The sequence below is a fragment of the Salmo trutta genome, chromosome 21 (genome assembly GCF_901001165.1).
Source record: "Salmo trutta chromosome 21, fSalTru1.1, whole genome shotgun sequence".
Taxonomy (NCBI): Eukaryota; Metazoa; Chordata; class Actinopteri; order Salmoniformes; family Salmonidae; genus Salmo; species Salmo trutta.
The window spans coordinates 20726153-20750779 of record NC_042977.1 but is presented as its reverse complement, the minus strand read 5'-3'; the positions used below and the strand labels follow the sequence as shown (position 1 = coordinate 20750779).

The window sequence follows — 24627 nt, the reverse complement described above, 5'->3', positions numbered from 1 at the left end:
GATCACCTCAATTTAGTTGCTACACCATCGAAATTTAAATTCAATTAATTGACATTTTCACTTCTAATTACTACCACAAAGTTGGCCGCCGGTCTACCCATCGTCGAATGTCAACTTAAAATGGTCATGTCTATTCTATTATCTATATGTCTATGATCTTCAATAGGTTTCATATGAAGGATTGATTTAAAACTGATATTCCCATTCAAGTCAACATTCATTGACGTGTGGATCTCCAACCATCTTCGTGGTACCACTTCAAAGTTTCAATGTTATTCCCATTTTAGTACATTTATCAGCCAAAACATGACACCCACCCTGTATTCAAGAGTATGTTGTCTCTCAACCGATGATTATATAAAATAGGGTTTAACATATATGTGGATGATTATTTTTGGGAGGATTACGCGTTTTAGATCGACATTTAAGAACAACATATATAAAATTGATTGACAATCCTGTTTGTTAGCTTTTAAAAATGATAAAACTCAACCGTTTCTATTTTCCAGTGATGAAGACATGGATGTCTCATGGTATGGTGGGGTATGCAAAATGGGTTAACTTTAAACACCTTCATCTCTTGAATGTTTTGGCATTCAGGTCCAGAAACGCACTTTCTGACCACTTCTACAATGGGCAAACATGTACGGAAGGTTTTGTTCAAATCAAAAGGGTTGCTGTCAAAAAGTGATAGAATTCAAATGGATTTACCCAGGGCTGTCACTCAAATGTCAGTCTAAACCCTCATACACAGTGAAGTGTCAAAACAGTTACCCCGTGGATAGAAAGCAATACAGATGTACATAGTAAAAAAAATTTTTTTTAAAAAGGCCAAACTTAATTTGACAAAAATATAAAATCTGTAAAGCACGCAAAACTGTATTAGGCAAGATAAAACAAGTAAGTAGCACAACAAACATGTTAAATCTCTAATCACAAGTTTGGCCTTGCTACAGAAGTTGAGACAGGGAGGTTCTGAAAAGAACTGTCTGAGCCAGTCAGCCCAATCTGTGAAGCTTGGCACTTTATCTATCAAGCAGACTCTCGACGACATGCGCGCTCAACAAATCTATTCCTCAGCACTATTGATTGGAGCATCTGATAAACAGATTAGTCTGACGACGCTGCGATGCTGTATGCCTCAGGAGAACAAATTAAAATAGCAGAGAGACTCCCACATTGGCATACTCCATCATCTGACTGGAGCTCATTCAGAACAAACGTCAGAATCCACTTTGGGGTCCTCATTTCCAGGCGTTAGATGCATTCTAGTCTACCCACATCCCCTAAGGATTTCATTCCCCTCTCGTGTCAAAGAAAGCTTCCAAAAGGTAAGCCATCAAGTGATGTGCTCAAAGAGGAGTGTAAATGAAGATAGTGAGTGATGTGTCTGTGTTAAGAGGAGACAGAGTTTTACTGCTCCTACTAAAGTCATTTCTGGTGTCTGTTGCAGATCTAACTGAACACTTCTGTGATGCTAAATGTAATAAATCAAATCAAACATGATGAAAAGATTGATTCTTGTCATCCCATTCACAGTATTGAATCATAAGTAAAACATTTATCGGCTCTTGTTTTTCCCTTTCATGTTTCTCCCAAAACAGTGTCATCATAACCAAATTACATAAACACCAGGACACAAACACTTCAAAAAACAAAAAATGACTAAGCATGATAAAAATATTTGGCTCAATACAGTACAAAAAGAAAGCTACGTTCATACATATCTGTTTCACCGTTTAGAAATGAAAGCACTTTATGTATTTAGTCCCCTCATTTGAAGAAGTCATAGGTATTTGGACACTTGGTGTATTACATTTTGTTTAAAGTTTAGTATTTGGTCCCATATTCCTAGCAGGCAACTCTACATCAAGCTTGTGAGGCTACAAAGTTGTTGAATGCATTTGCCTTTTATTTTGGTTGTGTTTCAGATTATGTTGTGCCCATTAGAAATGAATGGTAAATAACGTGTCATTTTAGAGTCACATTACTGTAAATAAGACTAGAATATTCTACTGAACACTTCTACATCAATGTGGACGTGACCATGATTACAGATAATCCTGAATGAATTGTGAATAATGATGAGTGAGAAAGTTAGAGGCATAAATAAAATACCCCACCAAAAATGCTAAAGAAAGACAAGCACCATGAAAATACATGTAGGTCACACACCCCCCCCCCCAACCCCTCTATGCACTCACCATCTCCGGTCTCCATGAGCTCTGCATTGCCATATTTGGGCGTGGACCTGGATGTTGTGGTGGAGCCCTGGGGTCTCTCCACCTGTATGGAGTCTGTGGTGTAGCTGGTGACATCTGGAGGGGCAGAGTGGTTCTCTGGACGTGAGGAGAGGCAAGGTGAAGGAAGCCTGTTACTGTTAGTCCCCCCAGCCCTCAGCCCTATAGCTAACCAAGGGCCACAGCAGGCCACAGGCTGCCACAGCCAAGCCAGCACAACAGTGGGGGGGGGGGGGGGGGGGAGTACGGCAGCGTCTGGCACCTATATAGTGCACGCCTTTTGACCACTGCTCATACATACTATAGATGTATTGACCCAGGTAAAAAGCAGTGCACTATAGAGGGAAAAGTGTGCCATTTTGGACGCACACATCCTAGGGCAGGATGAGGCAGGAGGCAGCAGTCCGTGAGCACACACACACACAGATCGAGGGAAAGAGAGACATAGTCAGACAGACCGAGAGAGACAGACGGTAGAACACACGGGTTAGTCTAGTCAGGTCAGGAGGTGCATGCAAACAGGTGTCCCCAGGTGGAGAATAGACAGAGGTAGACCACGGTTAACTCAAGGAAGGAAATGTTTGAAATGCTGCTGTGTTTTTTTTTTTTTTTTATCTTGGCACTTCCATAGTGCCATAGTCCTCAGCCTTATCAATATGATCTGTTATGATATCGCATTGAAAGTGTTTCATGTCACCTCATTTGCATTTTAGGAGCCCTCTAGTTAGTTTTCCTTTGAAAACAGATTAGTGGTGTTTGCAGACGAGATCGTGGTGTTCACTAAGTCCATCCACTCCACGAGAGGGATGCACCTCTGCAATGACCCAAAAACTATTTTATTCTGATGAAAATATCATCTGAATATCGTGGCTACGTGGCACAGCCATTGTAACTCACATACAATACATTGACTTAGACTGATTTGTGAACTTTACTAGCCCTATAGCGGCGCATACATCTCTGCTACACACATTTCTATGTGATGTGTACATAAGATTGAATGTGTGGGACCACGCTAACTAATACAAATATATAACTATGACAACAAAGTCAAACTAATTCTGTGTATTAAGTTGTCCATGTATGAGTCACCAAGCTGATAGTCACATGTCTCGTCCCCAGGCCACCAGCCTCTCCTTCAGTCAGATTGTGATTAAAGGGTTGATCTAAATTTATTGTATTTTAAAAAAAAACATTCATCATTTAGTAGATGCTCTTATCCAGAGCAACTTAAAGGAGCAATTAGGGTTAAGTGCCTTGCTCAAGTGAATAGACAGATTTTTCAGCTAGTCAGCCCGGAGATTCGAACCAGTGACCTTTCACCTACTGGCCCAACGCTCTTAACCGCTATGCTACCTGCCACTGAGCTGGGATTCAAACAAAACAAAGCTGACACAATCACTTTTTTTGGTAAACAGCAGAGGCAAAAGGTAAAACAAGTTTATATTTTGGCCTCCAATGGGGGAAGAAAATGTAACTAAGCTCATGATCATTAAAGGCATTTATAAGTTATATTCTTCAGTCTAATATTCTTCAGTTTTAAAGGGGCAATCTGGGATTGCCCCTTTAAATCCAGTAGTGGAGCTGCAGGAGATTTGATGCACTTCATGGAAATATGTTTGTAATCATCACCGCCCACTCTTCAATCCCCTGGCCATAACATAATTCCTCCAAATGCTTCAACATTACATCATTAACGCAGTGCTTCCGCCTCTCCTGCTCTCTGAGACTTCCCACATGTGACATTATCTTTCAATGTGAAAAATATATCTACATTTCTCTCTCCCACTCCTCGACTTGTATTTCATTTCAGATTCCTTCAAGTGGCAGATGTTGTTGAAAGTCTAATCATGCCGTGAAAAGGGCTGTGACGGTCATGGAATTTCGGGTTGACAGTTATTGATCAGCCAAATGACCGCAACGTCATCGCGTTGTAAAAAGAGTTCATGTTACCGTGGAAACGGACTCAACCGCACAATTGCCCGGGCCGTCTCGTTTTCAGACAGCTGTTTGTGCCACTTATTTTACTCAAAAAAAATATGTGTTATTTTTATTTTCATGACGGTCTTCATCCATAATTGTCGGTGTCACGATAATCTTGTAACCATGGTAAAGTAGCCGTGAATTCATGTTGTTCTCCCCCGTCATACTGCCAGGACAACATAAAAAAAAGCATCAGACGTTACTTCCTCTTCCTGCTAGATTTTGACTCCAACTGAAGTGGATGAGCGTGTAATATAATTCCAGACACCAATTGGGAGGAGAAACCACAAAGGAATTTCAATGAGGTCCCTCACTGTCTTTCCTTTACATTCCCAGTACTCAGTCTCTTTCCACGGCAAAACACTACATCCCCAGTCAAGGACCATACATACGCTAAAGTGGATGAAACACCAGCTAGCACACATAGCACTTACCTATAAGAGCTGGTAACCAGATGCATGTCAGAGCAATCTCATTCAGACCATCACACTGTCTGCAATAAGGAATCTTATTTTCAGTGACAATTCATCATGAACATCTAATGTGCCTATATAGGCCAATAGGATAAGAGCTTCCCAAAACTTCACATCTACAGATTTATGAAAATATTATGTATCATCTCACCTTCCACCATGTATAGGCTGTGTCTCATATGGCACCCTATTCCTTATATAGTGCACTACTTTTGACCAGAGTCCTATGCGCCCTGGTCAAAAGTAGTGCGCATCATAGGGATCAGGGTGCCATTTGAGACCACCAGTGTGAGGTTAGATTAATGGGATAGGTGGAGGGCTCCAGACCCCAATAGATTAAACAAGACTCATATTGACAATGTCAGACCAAGGACAACATCACTGCCGCCCCCACTTAGTCGCTCGCTCGCTCACCCTCCCTCCCCCACTTCCTAGAATAAGCCAGTAGCTGCTTATATAACCGGCGAAAAGACTACTGTAAATAAATATAAAACTTCAACACGGTGCTAATGTGCGAGAAAGTCATATTCCTAATGCCTTCAGAGCTGTGTGAGACAGAGAGAGCGAGCGCGACACAGAGAGCGAGTGCGACAGAGAGCGAGCGCGACAGTGATGCTTTGAAAGGCTGGTCATGGCTGATATCAACACCATCATCCCAGAAACCTTGGACCCAGTCAAATTTGCATACCACCCCAACAGATCCACAGATGATGCAATCTCTATTGCACTCACGCAATTTTTAGGGCCTTCCTCTGACACCGCCTGGTATAGAGGTCCTGGATGGCAGGAAGCTTGGCACCGGTGATGTACTGGGCTGTACTCATCTACCCTCTGTTGCGCCTTGCGGTCGGAGGCCGAGCAGTTGCCATACCAGGCAGTGATGCAACCCGCCAGGATGCTCTCGATGGTGCAGCTGTAAAACCTTTTGTGGATCTGAGGACCCATGCCAAATCTTTAGTCTCCTGAGGGGGAATAGGCTTTGTCGTGCCCTCTTCACGACTGTCTTGGTGTGCTTGGACCATGTTACTTTGTTGGTGATGTGGACACCAAGGAACTTGAAGCACCTGCTCCACTACAGCCCCGTCAATGAGAAATGGGTGGGTGCTCGGTCCTCCTTTTCCTGTAGTCCACAATCATCTCCTTTGTCTTGATCATATTGAGGGAGAGGTTGTTGTCCTTGCACCACATGGTCAGGTCTCTGACCTCCTCCCTATAGGCAAACATGTACAAAAGGTTTTGTTCAAATCAAAAGGGTTGCTGTCAAAAAGTGATAGAATTCAAATTGATTTACCCAGGGCTGTCACTCATTGTTGGTGATCAGGCCTACCACTGTTGTGTCATCAGCAAACTGAATGATGGTGTTGGAGTCGTGCAGTCATGAGTGAACAGGGAGTACAGGAAGGGACTGAGCACGCACCCGAGGCCCCAGTGTTGAGGATCAGCATGGTGGTTGTGTTGTTACCTACCATTATCACCTGGGGGAGGCCCGTCAGGAAGTCCAGGATCCAGTTGCAGAGGGAGATGTTTAGTCCCAGGGTCCTTAGCTTAGTGATGAGCTTTGAGGGCACTATGGCATTGAACGCTGAGCTGTAGTCAATGAAAAGCATTCTTACATAGGTGTTCCTTTTGTCCAGGTGGGAAAGGGCAGTGTGGAGTGCAATAGGGATTGCATCATCTGTGGATCTGTTGGAGCGGTATGCAAATTGGAGTGGGTCTAGGCTTCCTGGGATAACCCCTTATATATAGCCATGTTTTTGACTCCCTAAATATAGCCATGTTATTTTCTACTCCCTATATATAGCCATGTTTTTGACTCCCTATATATAGCCATGTTATTTTCTATTCCCTATATATAGCCATGTTATTTTCTACTCCCTATACAGTGAGGGGGAAAAAGTATTTGATCCCCTATTGATTTTGTACGTTTGCCCATTGACAAAGAAATTATCAGTCTATAATTTTAATGGTAGGTTTATTTGAACAGTGAGAGATAGAATAATAACAAAAGAATCCAGAAAAACACATGTCAAAAATGTTATAAATTGATTAGCATTTTAATGAGGGAAATAAGTATTTGACCCCCTCTCAATCAGAAAGATTTCTGGCTCCCAGGTGTCTTTTATACAGGTAACGAGCAGAGATTAGGAGCACACTCTTAAAGGGAGTGCTCCTAATCTCAGTTTGTTACCTGTATAAAAGACACCTGTCCACAGAAGCAATCAATCAGATTCCAAACTCTCCACCATGGCCAAGACCAAAGAACTCTCCAAGGATGTCAGGGACAAGATTGTAGACCTACACAAGGCTGGAATGGGCTACAAGACCATCGCCAAGCAGCTTGGTGAGAAGGTGACAACAGTTGGTGCGATTATTCGCAAATGGAAGAAACACAAAAGAACTGTCAATCTCCCTCGGCCTGGGGCTCCATGCAAGATCTCACCTCGTGGAGTTGCAATGATCATGAGAACGGTGAGGAATCAGCCCAGAACTACACGGGAGGATCTTGTCAATGATCTCAAGGCAGCTGGGACCATAGTCACCAAGAAAACAATTGGTAACACACTACGCCGTGAAGGACTGAAATCCTGCTGCGCCCGCAAGGTCCCCCTGCTCAAGAAAGCACATATACATGCCCGTCTGAAGTTTGCCAATGAGCATCTGAATGATTCAGAAGACAACTGGTGAAAGTGTTGTGGTCAGATGAGACCAAAATGGAGCTCTTTGACATCAACTCAACTCGCCGTGTTTGGAGGAGGAGGAATGCTGCCTATGACCCCAAGAACACCATCTCCACCGTCAAACATGGAGGTGGAAACATTATGCTCTGGGGGTGTTTTTCTGCTAAGGGGACAGGACAACTTCACCGCATCAAAGGGACGATGGACGGGGCCATGTACCGTCAAATCTTGGGTGAGAACCTCCTTCCCTCAGCCAGTGCATTGAAAATGGCTCGCGGATGGGTATTCCAGCATGACAATGACCCAAAACACACGGCCAAGGCAACAAAGGAGTGGCTCAAGAAGAAGCACATTAAGGTCCTGGAGTGGCCTAGCAAGTCTCCAGATCTTAATCCTATAGAAAATCTGTGGAGGGAGCTGAAGGTTCGAGTTGCCAAACGTCAGCCTCAAACCTTAATGACTTGGAGAAGATCTGCAAAGAGGAGTGGGACAAAATCCCTCCTGAGATGTGTGCAAACCTGGTGGCCAACTACAAGAAACATCTGACCTCTGTGATTGCCAATAAGGGTTTTGCCACCAAGTACCAAGTCATGTTTTGCAGAGGGGTCAAATACTTATTTCCCTCATTAAAATGCTAATCATTTTATAACATTTGACATGCGTTTTTCTGGATTTTGTTGTTGTTATTCTGTCTCTCACTGTTCAAATAAACCTACCATTAAAATTATAGACTGATCATTTCTTTGTCAGTGGGCAAACGTACAAAATCAGCAGGGGATCAAATATTTTTTCCCCTCACTGTATATAGCCATGTTATTTTCTACTCCCTATATATAGCCATGTTATTTTCTACTCCCTATATATAGCCATGTTATTTTCTACTCCCTATATATAGCCATGTTATTTTCTACTCCCTGTATATAGCCATGTTATTTTCTACTCCCTATATATAGCCATGTTATTTTCTACTCCCTGTATATAGCCATGTTATTTTCTACTCCCTATATATAGCCATGTTATTTTCTACTCCCTATATATAGCCATGTTATTTTCTACTCCCTGTATATAGCCATGTTATTTTCTACTCCCTATATATAGCCATGTTATTTTCTACTCCCTATATATAGCCATGTTATTTTCTACTCTCTATTTGACCATGTTTTTACTCATTATTCACAGTGTCACTGTGTATTTTATACCTCATCTTTAACTCTGCATTGTTGGAAAAGGACCCGCAAGTAAGCATTTCACTGTTCGTCTACACCTGTTGTCTATGAAGCATGTGACGAATAACATTTGTTTTGACAAATCTCTCCTTTACAGCACAACACCTAGAGGACTACTAATGAGATATCGGGAATACACCTCGGCAGGGGCAGAGGTACACACTGTCCTGCAATGGAATCCCTATGGGTCGTCACATAGGCCGCGTTGCCATACTGTATGGATAGGTGTGTCATGCAATGTACTGTAATTATCCCGGAATTCCATTAGGAATGGGAACCCTTCCAGAATTGTGTTAATGGTTTCTGTGGTGTTCAGATGTTAACTAATAGTTGATTAGAGTGTGGACCAAGCCTTTGTTTTCAGAACATCCATCTACTTCCACCTGGGGATTCTTTTCTTTTGTCGTTGGATATAAACAACACATTTCAATAATTCACTCTCCCTGCAGAATAGTGACTGACGGGATAACAGATGGGTTCAATCAAAGCATTCTTCAATGCTGGTTCAGTGGGTTCTTTAAGCATCCAGCAGAGTTTTGGCACCAAAAAGTAAATTGCACAGGGCATTTTAAAACAGACTACTTAAAACAATGTGCCACCTGCCTAAAGTTCAGATTTAAAGTATACACTGCCAACATGAATGTCTGTATCCATGTGGAAGATTGGGAGGGCAGAGAAGTGTCTAAAAGCAGACAGAATACATTTTTGCAGCAAGCACCACCTCCACGTAACTGGAGCAACCATCCATCTGCTTTGTGTCAAAGATAAAAAGCATTCTTGAACACTCTTATCTTGGCAAGCAAACAAATACATGTATTTCTCACCATTAAAACAAATATTTCACAGCCATGAAAGCAAAAAAATAAAAATAAAAGCATTGGTGTGCATCCCAAATAGCACCCTATTTCCTACATATGCACTACTTCGACCAGAACCCTGTCGGCCCTGGTCACAAGTAGTACACTATATAGGAAGTAGGGTGCCATTTGTCAAATACACTGCTTTCCAGACCTTACCGTTTCCCTGTAATATTATGATTGATTTTCCATCAGCATCTTGGCTATCATTCACAAGCATGAAAGCATAAACACACTGCTTCATGCGATCACAGCAGTCATTAGCCAAAGCTAACCATGGGTTAGCATCACTTCTCCTCTTCTATCTCCCATCTTTTCACACAACTGTAGTAAGAGCCAGGGACACACCACTTCGTCAATGAACGCCACACTTTATCATCACAAAGCAAATGGGGGCTGGGTCAGAGCAGGGCAGGGAGGTGAAGGCAGGGGGGTGCTGACTGCACCACCGCACGGTGGTCTGGGATAGTGGGATACTGACCCTGCTTCTCCAGAGGGGGCTGTTGCCAGACGAGCTCTGATCCACCTGATCCAAACTCACAAGACCGGCGCACCACAGGACCTGGACCTGTGTTCCCATTCTCTACTGTGACTGGGGCCGGAGGACCCAGGACCTTCCTAGTTTTCCTCTTCAGAGAGAGGTGAGCAATGGGCCCTGCATGTGAGGAGGGGAAAACCAGAACCTTAAATCCAGACTACGGCAATCACACAGAGCCAAACCAAGGCACTACTGTACCCAGATGGAGGAAGGCCTCTCTGCAGTGTCTCTCAGCGAAAGAGGCATCAGCGATATGGAGAGATGGAAAATACGGTCTTTGTCCCAAATGGTCCCTTATTCCATGTATAGTGCACTACTTTTGACCAGGGCCCATAGGGTTCTGGTCAAAAGTAGTGAACTATATAGGGAATAGGGTGCCATTTGGGACAGACCCATGGATAACGGTCGCGGTAAGGGGCATGGAGAAAAGCAACTTCTCTACACGGACAGGCAGAACCACACTAAATGGGAGGGAGGGAGGGAGGGAGGGAGAGGGGGATGAAGGGAAGCCTTTTAAAAAGCCAGCACACATACACTGGGGAGCTGGTTTGTTTTGGCCTCAAAACAGGAGCGAAGAGGAAAACAGAGTCGTAACCGTCACACACAGGAAAGGATATCCTCCTCTTCAATAACACACCTAGCAGAGAGAGCAGGACTAGAATACACTACAGTCAGTCAGACACACACACACACACACACACACACACACACACACACACACACACACACACACACACACCATGCCATGTTGTGACAACAAAACAGCTATGTGTGTAAGCTGATTGTCATGGGAACACCTCTGAACACCAAGGACTGGTGAGAAAGCCACTCATGTGCTTGTTGGTATGAATGGACCTACAACAAGCTCTGGTAAAAAGACATGCCTCTCTAAAGCGTCTTCAAGGAGCTCCCACAGTTTGATATTTGTAGATCATAATAGGGCCAAATAGCTCTGATGGTCTGTCTCCTAGTCCTAACTGTCTACTAGCGCTGTCCACCTGGCAGGGGGCTGACTGTCTGATGTCTCTGGTGGTATTTAAACTGTCAGCAGCATGAAAACAGACTGGCCACTGGAACAGTCTACACAGACAACAGACTGGCCACTGGAACAGTCTACACAGACAACAGACTGGCCACTGGAACAGTCTACACAGACAACAGTGGTACTTCATGGTGATAGCCCTCCAGTCTTAAACGTTATATATATATATATATATATATATATATGAGTAAATAGGCTACAACAATTATTTTTCACTATTTTGAATTGTTTATGTATTATGCACTGGCCATACAACTACCCTAGGGGGGTTAACCAAGTCTAGAAGGTCATCTTTGTCAGGGGAATGAGGGTAGCATGCAATTAATAGAAAGTAACACTGGAAGAGCAGGCTAGTGTTGTGGCTGCATGCCTTAGGGGTTGGAACAGGATGGGTGAGGGGTGATAATCAACAACACACACACACCCTGGGGGTATTGAGTTAGAAAGCCAACAAGAGAGGTAGGCAAGACAAACAGAGGTAGATAGATGTAAGTAGGTGTGTAGGTTATAGTTGAAGGGTAGTTTACCTGACTTACCGAGGTGCGTCTGGCCCATGACGTCTGCTAGCCGGCTGGCCGCCCCGCTCCCTCCACTCTGAGTGGAGGAGGAGGAGGTGGTGGAGGAGGTGGTGGAGCCGTGGATGGCTCGGCTGATCCAGTTCTCCATGTTGATGCTGCTCTGGCTGGAGGTTGGTGTGCCTTCACCCTGCATGGAGCCCTCGCCCTCCGAGCCCGACGACGTGTCTGGAGAGAGGGGGGGAGAAGAGCCGAGAGGGAGAGGGGAATTAGAGAGGGGGTCTACGACGGCGGGTAGAAACACACACACACACACACACACACACACACACACACACACACACACACACACACACACACACACACACACACACACACACACACACACACACACACACACACACACACACGTCATTGTCAGACATTTGCACAACAAATAGAGAAACTCGGGCTATGCCATAAGGAGATGTCCTGTCCCCCATAGCATAACCCCGCCACTAGCTTCAGCTTCCAGGCCTGCCGCATGTTGTGCTCCAGAGCCTGGGGAAGCAGGTATGAGTGGAACTGTGATGATGGGCTGTGAGTAGAAGCGATTGAAAAAAAATAACCACATCCATCCCTCTTCAGAATTATTCAGAGTAAGCTAGTTTACGGTGCTAGCATTTTTGTGTATAATATTATATATCATTGTTTGTAATGACACTACCCCTTGTGGGCACCATTGAAAATGATTGGCTTTCGGTTTTGAATCTCCGCCTCTGTTTGAATGTGCCTATTCCAATTGTTGGGAGGGGCAAATAGCTTGGATACCCACCTTCTTTTAGCCTCCTCCTGACAAGAACTAACACAGGCTTTCATACCGAAGGTGAGGTGAAAGCCTGGTAGAGGCTATACACCCTGCTCCCTACCTGTAGGCTACAGGTGCACTCCACAGAAAGCATGCAAATCAGAGTTGACAGAAACCTGATCCTGACAGTGAAGGGGAGAATGGCTTCCTTCCACTGTATCAGACTCAGTCAGGAGGAGCCCTTTCCCTATAGCCCTCACAGACCTGCACCTCACATCATTAGGCTGACTCACTTTCATGCACCCAAATCCACCGCAACACCCAGACAGTCTCAGCCCAAACACTGTCACTCCTACTGAGCTAATATCACTACTCTCCACTCAGGGATGTTTTTAAACCCTAGCCAGTCAGTGGCTGAGTCTGGGGAGGAGGGAGTGGGTTTATTTGTGTACTTTATTTTGCATGCATTTTGCATACTGCGACAGGACAGGGCTGTCTGCCGGGGGCCAGCAGAGGGTGTCTGAGAGGGATGAGAGGAACGAACAGAGGGAGAGAGGCTGGATCATAACGAGCCATTTAAGAACCAGGTGCACTGCAGTGACCTACTGAAAGAGATAAACAACAGAATGGGCCTGGCTCTCTCTCGGTGTGTGTGTGTGTGTGTGTGTGTGTGTGTACAGTCCTCCAATTACACTTCAGCCTAGCACCTTATCAACCTAAGTTAGTAAACAATACAGCAGCCTCGAACCAGTTGACCTTTTCTAGTAAATGTCAAATCTGCATGGGCAAAATGTTGAATATAGAAATGTAACGTGATAAATTCTGTGAAAATAGAATTCAGCAAAAAAGATAACATAAAAAGCCTACATTAACTTAATAGGTTTTATGAGTACACATAAAATATAATATATATATATATTTCTGGCCAGTAAAATGTCTGAAAAAAACATTTGTTATCTAGTCTAGTTCTCAGTATGTCTGTGAGCCTCTCTCTGACACTGAGGGGCTGACACACTGTCTTTGCCAGTGACAGCGGTGGGAGAGACGGTAACCTTTGCTGGGCTAAGGGAGGTCTCCTCCAGCCTGCAGTGAATACCGGCTCCAACACCCTTCAGGTCACTAGGGTTCCATCCTCTCTCCTTCTGCCTACCCTGCCTGCACAAACACAGGAGACAGAGCAGATTAACAACACAGCCCAGCCCTGCCATTGGCCGGGAAACAGCCTGACATTTGATTGGCCAGCAGTGTGTCGTACAGCCCTCTTTAATTGGCTGGCTGGTGTTGTTGTCAGGGCAGTGTCAGTGACAGCTGTCAGTCTGTTCACACCTGGGCTCTCCTGCGTTGTTGACACTGGGACAGATAAGAGAGCAGCCGTGTGGCGTGGCACAATGGTCCCCTGACAGCCCTATCTGAGAGCTGCCGCCCCGCCATTCTGCGCTTAAACAGGAACTGCTGCAACTGGCCCTCCAGGTCTCAGCTCTTAGTGATGCTTTGTTGTGGCTGTTGGTTCCTCATTGGTGAAATTCAAATCCTCCGTCAAGCGCATTGTTTTACAGTGGACCAATATGGCATGTGGAGAACTAACCTATCTGCTACAGTTGTTGACAGTGCCACTATTTCTGGATGCTAGCTCCAGTTTCTACTGTTTTAGTCTGGGCCTCTACTGTCTCTGAGTGACAGTCTCAGGTCGGGCAGCGCTAGCTTGCAAGGCAGGAAAGCTTCTCAGAGGCTGTGTGCATAGGGCCAGCACCACTTGATGGCAAAAATACACTGCTGCCAGGCAACCACCTAATCATATTACACACACACACACACCCAGATGTGCGCACACACACACACAGGAAGTCTCTGATGAGCCCCTGAAGACTAAGCCCTCTAGGGATCTTCAATACATGTAATGATTCTAAGAAGCCAGACATCAGAGGACCTCAGTATAAGGACATGGGCGGGTGTGTGTACGTGCGTGTGTACGTGCGTGTGTACGTGCATATATCCGATATGGCATCCTATTCGGGAAAACCAATTCATGTAGCTGGATTAGTGACCATTCCAATCCTAATCCGAATCTAATATTGGACGAAGATGACGGACGAAATCTTAAACTCTTTGTAGCCGGTCCTGTGCTAATTTCATGTTAATTAAATTGATTAGGCTTTGACTGCTGAGATAAGGTGGTGGTGTGGTACCACACACACACACACACACACTGGGAATAGAGCAGTTGCTTTTCTTTTTGTTTGTCCCTCAGTAACAGCCACAGCTGATAACATTGTAATGAGCTGTATGCACTGCCACTCATCATTATCAGCACGTTACACACAGAAACGGTGCATTTCCTCTGATCTCCACAACACACAGGAGATGGCGCCCTGAGACAGACACAGCCTGCGACCCAAATGCTACCCTATTCCCCATGTAGTGCACTATACAGGGAATAGAGACCCATCTTGGGACAAAGCCATGTACAAAAAAAAAAAAAAGCGTTATACTAATCACGATACTAATTAACTAGAAAGACTAGAAGACAAGGAGTCCATATTGTAATTGTCATTGGCAGGCTGTGCTCCAGTGGAATAAGGCTGCTTGCCTTGCTTGATACGATGTGTGTGAGTGGCTCTGGTGTCCCTGAACGCCCCCAGCCTCGCAGGCAGTCAGGCACCAACACGCTGTGAGTGCTGTGTCACTGTTCCTTCTCCCTCAAGGGGCAGTTCGCGCTGCCTTACAAGAACTCTGCCTGCCTGCTCATTCGGAATCATCTGAAAATGTGCCTGTCGTGATTTCCTGCGTGGTGCGTGTTCAGTAAAGGAATCCCTGTAGACGCCTCAGTCCCAGCCTTCAGCCCTAATGCAAATGCCATAATGGCTACTTAACACTGCTCTCTCCTCCTCTCTTATAAAGATACTCTCTACTCCATAAACCTCTGGCTGGGTGGGGGCATGCCATGCTACATTCTAGCTGTTACATTCTTACAGCTCTACAGTATATGACAAGTGATGATGTAGCAAGTTAGTGGGATATGGCAAAGGGAGAAATGAGCTCTACCTTTCAGCTAGCTAGTATTATTAACCATACTACTCCTTCTATAAGCTGAGCGTTATAGTGATAGTGCACTACTTTAGTCCTATGGGCCTTGGTCAAAAGTAGTGCACTATATAGAGAATAGGGTGCCATTTGAGACGCAACCTAAGTCTGTGGTTCAGCTCTCTTATGTTAGCCAAGGGTCTGAAATGGCAGCTCGTCAGCCAGCTGTTTTTAGCTAGCACGAGTAACCGTTTCAGAGTGACTTAACCACTCCCATGGTCATCTATGACACCATGTCAATATTGGCTTCTTTCTGCCCCAATCATCTGCTCCACTGACAGACTGGGGACGTTTTATCTAAGACGGTCTGGAGTGCCATCGACTCTAGTGGTAGAATACTAGGAGACTGAAGATTTAAACTGCTGTGTTGAAGCCCTATTGTACTGTATCTAATGGATACTATCCCCAAAAACGATGTATATTCACACTATCAAGAGATAACATAATCATACTTTAACGTCAATCACTCTTTCAAATTGACTCATTCCGTTGTAATTACATCCAATCAAGAAATAATGTAGATGAAGAAAAAAAAATGTACACTGTGGAAAGGAGCTTCTGATGACAACATCAATTTGTGATAAATAGATGCTTTGCCAACCCAGGCCGATTGAATTGACTGGCAGACATGACATGTACAGACACATGGGTGAGACACTGCATCAGTGAGTTAGTGAGGGGGGGGGGGACACAGGCCGGTGGCAAATGAGCCATATTAAATACATTTCATGAGCCCTACAGTATATTAAAAATACATTTTATGAGCCCAAGACCAAAAAAGGCCAAATGATTGTGCCATTACCCAATACATATATAAGATATAGGTTACTGCACATTACGCACAACAGAAAGACAAAAACCCACAGACGTAGCTAGCTATATGCTCTCTTGGTAAATAAATGAAACAAGCTCCAGTAGGCTAATCTTGTTGAATGTATTATACTGTATTATGATAAAGCAGAAGAGAACATGTGATTCTGGTGCAGCACATGCAGCTTACAAAGGTATAGGCTAGCGAAATAGATTTTAGTATTGAAATATAATAGGGCTTATTTACAAAGTATAGTCTAGCGAATTAGATTTTAGTATTGAAATATAATAGGGCCTATTTACAAAGTATAGTCTAGTGAATTAGATTTTAGTATTGAAATATAATAGGGCCTATTTGTATAATTAATTAATTGTCTGACGAATATATACACCTTTCATAATATCTCCCCAAATGTTATTACTCTATTGTTGCTTCATCCCTTCCTCGCTTTCAAAGCAAAAGGCTTTCACTTCTCTACACAAAGATTGAATGGTTATGGGTCTGAATGAATAACTGCTATAGTCTACCACCATCTGAATGGTTATGGGTCTGAATTAATAACTGCTATAGTCTACCACCATCTGAATGGTTATGGGTCTGAATGGTTATGGGTCTGAATTAATAACTGCTATTGTCTACCACCATCTGAATGGTTATGGGTCTGAATTAATAACTGCTATAGTCTACCACCATCTGAATGGTTATGGGTCTGAATTAATAACTGCTATAGTCTACCACCATCTGAATGGTTATGGGTCTGAATTAATAACTGCTATAGTCTACCACCATCTGAATGGTTATGGGTCTGAATGAATAACTGCTATAGTCTACCACCATCTGAATGGTTATGGTCTGAATGGTTATGGGTCTGAATGAATAACTGCTATAGTCTACCACCATCTGAATGGTTATGGGTCTGAATTAATAACTGCTATAGTCTACCACCATCTGAATGGTTATGGGTCTGAATGAATAACTGCTATTGTCTACCACCATCTGAATGGTTATGGGTCTGAATGAATAACTGCTATAGTCTACCACCATCTGAATGGTTATGGGTCTGAATGAATAACTGCTATAGTCTACCACCATCTGAATGGTTATGGGTCTGAATGAATAACTGCTATAGTCTACCACCATCTGAATGGTTATGGGTCTGAATGAATAACTGCTATAGTCTACCACCATCTGAATGGTTATGGGTCTGAATGAATAACTGCTATAGTCTACCACCATCTGAATGGTTATGGGTCTGAATGAATAACTGCTATAGTCTACCACCATCTGAATGGTTATGGGTCTGAATGAATAACTGCTATAGTCTACCACCATCTGAATGGTTATGGGTCTGAATGAATAACTGCTATAGTCTACCACCATCTGAATGGTTATGGGTCTGAATTAATAACTGCTATTGTCTACCACCATCTGAATGGTTATGGGTCTGAATGAATAACTGCTATAGTCTACCACCATCTGAATGGTTATGGGTCTGAATTAATAACTGTTATAGTCTACCCCCATCTGAATGGTTATGGGTCTGAATGGTTATGGGTCTGAATTAATAACTGTTATAGTCTACCACCATCTGAATGGTTATGGGTCTGAATTAATAACTGCTATAGTCTACCACCATCTGAATGGTTATGGTCTGAATTAATAACTGCTATAGTCTACCACCATCTGAATGGTTATGGGTCTGAATTAATAACTGTTATAGTCTACCACCATCTGAATGGTTATGGTCTGAATTAATAACTGCTATAGTCTACCACCATCTGAATGGTTATGGTCTGAATTAATAACTGTTATAGTCTACCACCATCTGAATGGTTATGGGTCTGAATTAATAACTGCTATAGTCTACCACCATCTGAATGGTTATGGGTCTGAATTAATAACTGTTATAGTCTACCCCCATCTGAATGGTTATGGGTCTGAATTAATAACTGTTATAGTCTACCCCCATCTGAATGGTTATGGGTCTGAATTAATAGCTTACCGCCACCGCGTGTTCACTCTTCTTTCAAAACTACCCGTGACTTCTATTGGCTGCTGTACTTAACATTCAGTAAAAATAGCTTGTGTCCCTCTTCAAATAGTCCATTGGTATAAGAAATTCTACAGAAATCATGTCCAGCAAGCTATTCTAGTCTAGCTTTTCCTGCATGGGATCCAAGAGCTAAGGAGTGTTATTTAAGTAGAGGCCAGCGTAGCACAGGTTCAGAGGCTAGAAGAGTCAGAGGCTTATTATGCACAACCCATCATTAATTAGCTAAATAAGTCTAATACTGCATTGCATTCATTACCTGAAAGAGGTAGGCTAGGACATCTATATACAGTATCATTCTAGAACAGGACTATCCATTTGGGATACAATTTGAATGGAGTTGACGGAGAGAGAGAGAGAGAGAGAGCGCTCGCACATGCACTGATTTAAAGCAACGCTATTCAAGTGATAGGCTGTTTTTAAAACTCTGCAGCTGCAATAAAACATTCATTAATAATTACTTTTTTTTTTAAAACAAGGTGACCCCCAAAAGCCAGATGGAGATGTGTAAAGACGCACATTCAGTCTTTATATTACTGTAGCATAGGCTATGCTGCAGCAAATGTAGGCCTACCTGTCACAAGACAAAAAGTTACCATGAGATGATAGGGCTACATGCATTGTGAACCATGGTCCATACTGAGATGGGCTGTCTGTCCCCACCCTGAGTGTTGATTCATCATGCAGAGGCCGTAGAGAAGCCAGATTTAGACATCACATATATTTTAACAGTTCCATGTCACGCCATGCTGTTCATATGATTTACAGGTTTCTCGCAGTTATTTATCCTGGGAAAAGGGAGTGGTTTTTGGCGGTAAATCCCAGTAACCGGGTTCCCGCCAATCAACCCTACACCCATATTCAAGCATACACACACACACACAGAGGTAGTCCCAGGCAGCTATGACATTACCTTGGAGTCCTATATGTTCCTCACCTGGGGGAGTGTAGGCATCCATGGAGGACTGCACGACCAGGGAGCGGCGCTTGGAGGGCATGGGTACTGCCATCTTACCACGCTCCTTCTGTTTGGCCAGAGCCGCCTGCACAGCCTCTGTGTGGACATCTGCAACACACAGCAGGACGGACATGTTGGAAGACCTGTTGTCACAAACTCAGATTTCATCTTTATTCTGGGAACACTTAAGTGAAATGTAACTAATTTGTAACTCAATTCTGTGAAAATAGTGTAAGGTGTATGCTATATTTTACTAAACACTATGAACCAGTTTCCCAGACACAGATTAGTCTTGGACTAATTAACACTTTCAATAGACAATCTCTATTGAACATGCCTTTTAAAACATGCCCACTAGACGGGGAAACGGTTGTGTGTCCGGGAAACCGGCCCAAAAGAATCTAACATATAATCTAAGAACAATTCCATGCCTGTAGCCACTTTTTTAAAAGCATGGAAGATTGGGCTGTAACCATCACTCCGAACATTGATGAAAAACGACTTCAGAAGAGCCACAGTGTATGTACAGTAAGAAGCTAAATTGGTCACTGCTACTCCTCTCAAAGTGATAGTCTTCTTATACACTGGGGACTCCACCTCTGTTGGCTGCTCACAAAAAACAAGACATCTCACGCTAAGTTAATTCATCTTACCAAAGAGCTTGGTTCTAGTGAGGAAAAACCCTTTAAATCATGATGCTTTAGTGGACCTGTTTAGTAATGGCCATGGAGAACAGAGTACATTTCTTTCCCAAATGGCACCCTATTCCCTTTATAGTGCACTACTTTGAGCCCATAGAGCTCTGGTCAAAAGTCAGAATGAGTGCACTATATAGGTAATATGGTACCATTTGGGATGCATGCAAAGCCTTGTTGGTTGTCAGGTATTCTTTAATTCAACATGAATCCTGTTTTTAATAGGGCTGTATTTTAGGGACCTCTGTCCACTGGCTGCTCCCTCTATGCCTGGGTCTGAATAATGTCCTCAGACAACTGGGCTTAACGTGAGATCATTGTGTTTAGCCAGATAACGGGCAATTACAGATATGAAAACATAAGAGCATCAATAGCTGTGTGGAAGGCTAAGCACTGGTAAAACAACAAAACCCATGATTCAACCCCATGGTCCAGTTTATATAGACTATAGTACTGGCATGTTACAATGGGTATTGTGTCACACCAGTAAATCAAATGCAGGTTTCCTGTCGGTGCTTGGCAGTTGTTGTTACTACAGACTCTAGTCAGGGTTGCCAACTGGACTACAGTTAGGACTGTCCAGAAGCTGGTTCTGTGTGTGTTTCACATGGCACCCTATTCTCTACATAATGTGTAGCAGAGCTCTGGTCAAAAGTAGCACACTATATAGGGGTTAGGGTGACATTTGAGACAATCAATGCGTTTCTAAAATGAGGCTGGAGCGCAGTGCCAGAATCTGTGGCTGGTATGTTGAAGCAGAGTCATTTGTAGGAGAGAGGGAAAAAGAGCAAGAGAGCGAGGGGGGGGGGGGGGGGTGACTACTAATGAAGCAAGCTGTTGAGCTGGTAATAACACAAGTGGTTCATTGGTCTAAAATAGAGTGCTAAACATTAAACAGCATTAATTAACAGGTAAACGAAAAGTCTGCATTGTTGGTTAAGGGCTAGTAAGTAAGCATTTCACTGTTGTATTCGGCGCATGTGACAAACCAAATTTGACTTGATAAAAACAAAGCGTTTGGTAATCCGAGTTAATTCTGTTACCACAAACCTAGACATTTTATTTTGTGGTAAAAATGTAGAGCTCCATTATTGCTCCAACACTATCCTATAGTAACTGGCAATAACTACAAACTATAACAGGATGTTGAGGTTTGTGCTACTGTTTGGGTTGAGGGAAAGAAACGGCCACTACCTCGCTTTCCAACCAAGATGCCAACTGAAGTAAAAAACGAAATTCAGCAACTCTTGGCAGTAAGAGGGAGTTGATACAAATGCTTATTGATTGTTGTTTGAAGTTCCTTTGTGTGACGTTGAAAGGTGTCGTTGTCCTACCTGATCTGTAGCGTTCGTCCCGGGAGCCAGAGGAGCGTCGGCGGTGGTAGCGAGAGGAGGACCCGGGGGTGACAGGGGTTCTTCTCTCGTGGGGCACAGAGGGGTCCATCCCTGGGGGGGGGGGGGGGGGAGAAGGACCGAGTTACCTACAGCACAGCCAGACCACAATCACCACAACAACTGGTACTAGAGTACAGAGGCCTTTCCCACCACCTTTCTGCCAAAACCACCACCTGGATCTAAACACACTGCTGTGTACAAGGTTCTCTCGTCTTCGCACAGCAGATACTAGCCTATTATAGATGATGAGCATATAGTGGTGTACTGTATAGTATAAGGATAAAATTAATAGATAGAGGGAAATGAATACATTATACAGTCTGCATCTACATTGTTAAACTATTATTTGTTCTGGCGAGCACAACTTTTTCACAACTAAGACATCCATGGACATTACTGGTATTATTCCAGTCTGTCTGGCAAGGTATTGTTACACTCCTTTTAAACAGAGGGTCCCCTCAATTAACTCTGTTTCCTATTAAATCCATCAGGTGACTGGGTCACTCAGCCTCTCATTTTGCATCCCAAATGGAATCCTATTCCCTACATAGGCTCTGCTCAAAAGTAATGCACTATGGGCTCTGGTCAAAAGTAGTGCACTATATAGGGGATCAGACGCCATTTGGGATGCATCCAGCCTCTCATTGTCAATTGCAGCACAGTGGCAATCAGCCCCTGAACCTCAGCAAGGTCACTCTCCGGATGAGATGATTCAGGGTAAATCCTATGCCGTGGACACACACAGAAACACCCAACAGTTACAATAACCCTCAAACAAGTATTTGCTAGTATTCTACTGTTGCAGACAGTCTGCTAGCTAGAGAACACAAAGCTAGTGATCTACGACTGACTCTACGATGGCTTTAGACTCAATCTCTGTAGTCTTCATTACAGCCCAACCCTAGAAGGTAAATCGCATGTACACAACAAAGAAACAGTGGAAATAATCACTTCAGTCCTCAACACCAAAGTTCGAGGCAGGAGCTTGAGCAATGCAGTCGTTTGTAATACTCTAGGCAAGTGCCCTAAAAAAGTGGATTACTTTCTGCTCTGCTAAAATGACCCTTGGTTTACCACTGAGACGTATGATAAATCGATGATCCCATTCCCTCTTTCTACTGCAGACTGACAAGCACAGAGAACACTCATCCACACACACATTAAAGGAAATCTATCTCAGTCTCATCTGTTCCTGTCCACCTTTCACAGGGAAATATGCTACATTCAATAAGAGGCTCGATGGAGGAGTCTGACCTCAATAGTAACAAAATACATAGATTGTTAAAGACTTCTGAAGGTATTTTAAGCTCCAAAATTGTAGCATGAAGAATTTGTCAAAGCCAGGGTGAAATGTAACACATCTCCCTTGCACGTGGCGCTACACAGCATTCCTAACCTAGCCCACAACGTCTGCTGTGTGGATCGAGCAGTCATTTGAAAGACTAAGAACATTTCAGCAGACAACTCAAAGGTGAAATCCATTAATGCCAAGATAATGGAATTCATTGGCCTTGACAATCAACCGTTCTCTGTCATGGGTGATGTTTGCTTTCGTGACTGGTCGAGCACCGGAACACACTAACCAAGTACGCTATTTTTCAGATGGAGTTACACAGTAAGTGTCACTACTATTAGCTTCACGACATACTATGGAACGCCGTTTGGGTCTTTGCGTATCAAAAAAGATACACGTCAAATAACACTATGTGACGCGTTAAATAAGCTTTTAATTTGACACGTCAAATAACAGTTCTATTATTGAATGTTGTGTGTTCTGAATTTGCACGTTCAAGCCAAGAGGCACCACTTCTATCAGTAGCACTGTCAAAGCTATACAAAAAAACGTCTGCAAACACCGGCCACAAACCAATAGCTAGCACCAATACAACCAGCCTGAAAACAATGACCAGTAGATCTATTCAATTATGACATAATTCTATTTGTGTTCATTTGCATCACTGTCAATTACATACTTTTATTTTAAAGGCTAACCACAAAGTCCACTATTGTGGCTAGCTTCACATAGATGGGTCCGACCACCATTAATCAAATAAGAACTGTCTTATAAATTAGGGTTATTTTAGATGATGCCACCTAGCTAAATAGTTAGCTAGCTAACGATAGCTACTGAAACAGATGTCTTTTTGCTATGTTTTTGCTAGCTTTTCTTTTTTATGACCAGCACTGTAGGTGCGCGAGACAACTTTACCAGCATCATAGCATACGTATCGATGAGTCGTTGTGACATGAAATACGAGTGATAGTGTAATAACTACGTTCATTCTTATTTATAATGACGGCCTACACCGGCCAAACCCGGACGACGCTGGGCCAATTGTGCGCCGCCCTATGGGACTCCCAATCACGGCCGGATGTGATACAGCCTGGATTCGAACCAGGGACTGTAGTGCCGCATCTTGCACGGAGATGCAGTGCCTTAGTTAACAACACACATGGACGCAGCGGTCTAACTGTACTAGAATGCTAAAAGGCTGCTAAAATTGTAAATAACGTCGGTATCGTTTTTGTTTGGCAAGGAAAATTTCAGATATCAAAAATGTCATATCGGTGCATCACTAATAGTAAGTGCATAGTAGCCCTTTACACTTGTACCCATATACAGGTTGGAAATGGCATATTTGGACACTGATAAGCACCTAAATTGGAACGCAAGTGGCTGTGCAGTAACATGCTATACATGTCAGAGCTCAGGGCTTCCGCTTCACAGCTTTGTATGGATTTTGACCCATTCTGAACTTGATCCCCACGCACGACAAGATGCCCTTCTCTCCCGCTAATTGGGCAACTTTTGCTAATTTTATATTGTTTGAATGAGGGAAATGCTATAAATTACAAGGATGAGACATTGAGGATTATAATAAATACTGCTTTGATGTCATACAAGCAAGCAAAACACCCGTGGGTCCAAACGTGCACTTCACATTTCATATCATAAAACTCATGTCATATATACCGTGTCAACATTTATCATTACTATGACATGGCGTTATACCTTGGGTTGCTTATACGCTAGATCCTTCACAGCACAGCTAGGAAAACTGCAAAAAGCACCTTATACACTACATGACCAAAAGTATGTGGACACCTGCATGTCAAACATTTCATTCCAATATCATGGGCATTGATATGGAGTTGGTCCCCCCTTTGCCGATATAACCGCCTCCCTTCTTCTGGGAAGGCTTGCCACTAGATGTTGGAACATTGATGTGGGGACGTGCTTATATTCAGCCACAAGAGCATAAGTGAGGTCGAGCACTGATGTTGGGCAATTAGGCCTA

At 43.4% G+C, this 24627-nt stretch overlaps 1 protein-coding gene across 13 annotated transcripts in view; it reads right to left on the bottom strand.

Moving 5' to 3' along the window:
* Positions 1 to 24627, bottom strand: part of LOC115156908 (disco-interacting protein 2 homolog C) — a 245037-nt gene that overhangs the window by 67938 nt on the left and 152472 nt on the right. For 5 of the 13 annotated variants that reach the window (XM_029704723.1, XM_029704710.1, XM_029704712.1 and 2 more), the window contains exons 3-7: positions 21269 to 21379; positions 19195 to 19347; positions 11565 to 11780; positions 9939 to 10112; positions 2205 to 2339 (exon numbers count right to left, since the gene is read on the bottom strand). In XM_029704723.1, the coding sequence (XP_029560583.1) occupies positions 2205 to 2339; positions 9939 to 10112; positions 11565 to 11780; positions 19195 to 19347; positions 21269 to 21379 (789 nt within the window). The remainder of the gene's footprint in view (positions 1 to 2204; positions 2340 to 9938; positions 10113 to 11564; positions 11781 to 19194; positions 19348 to 21268; positions 21380 to 24627) is intronic. The other 8 variants (XM_029704713.1, XM_029704711.1, XM_029704715.1 and 5 more) reach the window with 8 other exon arrangements.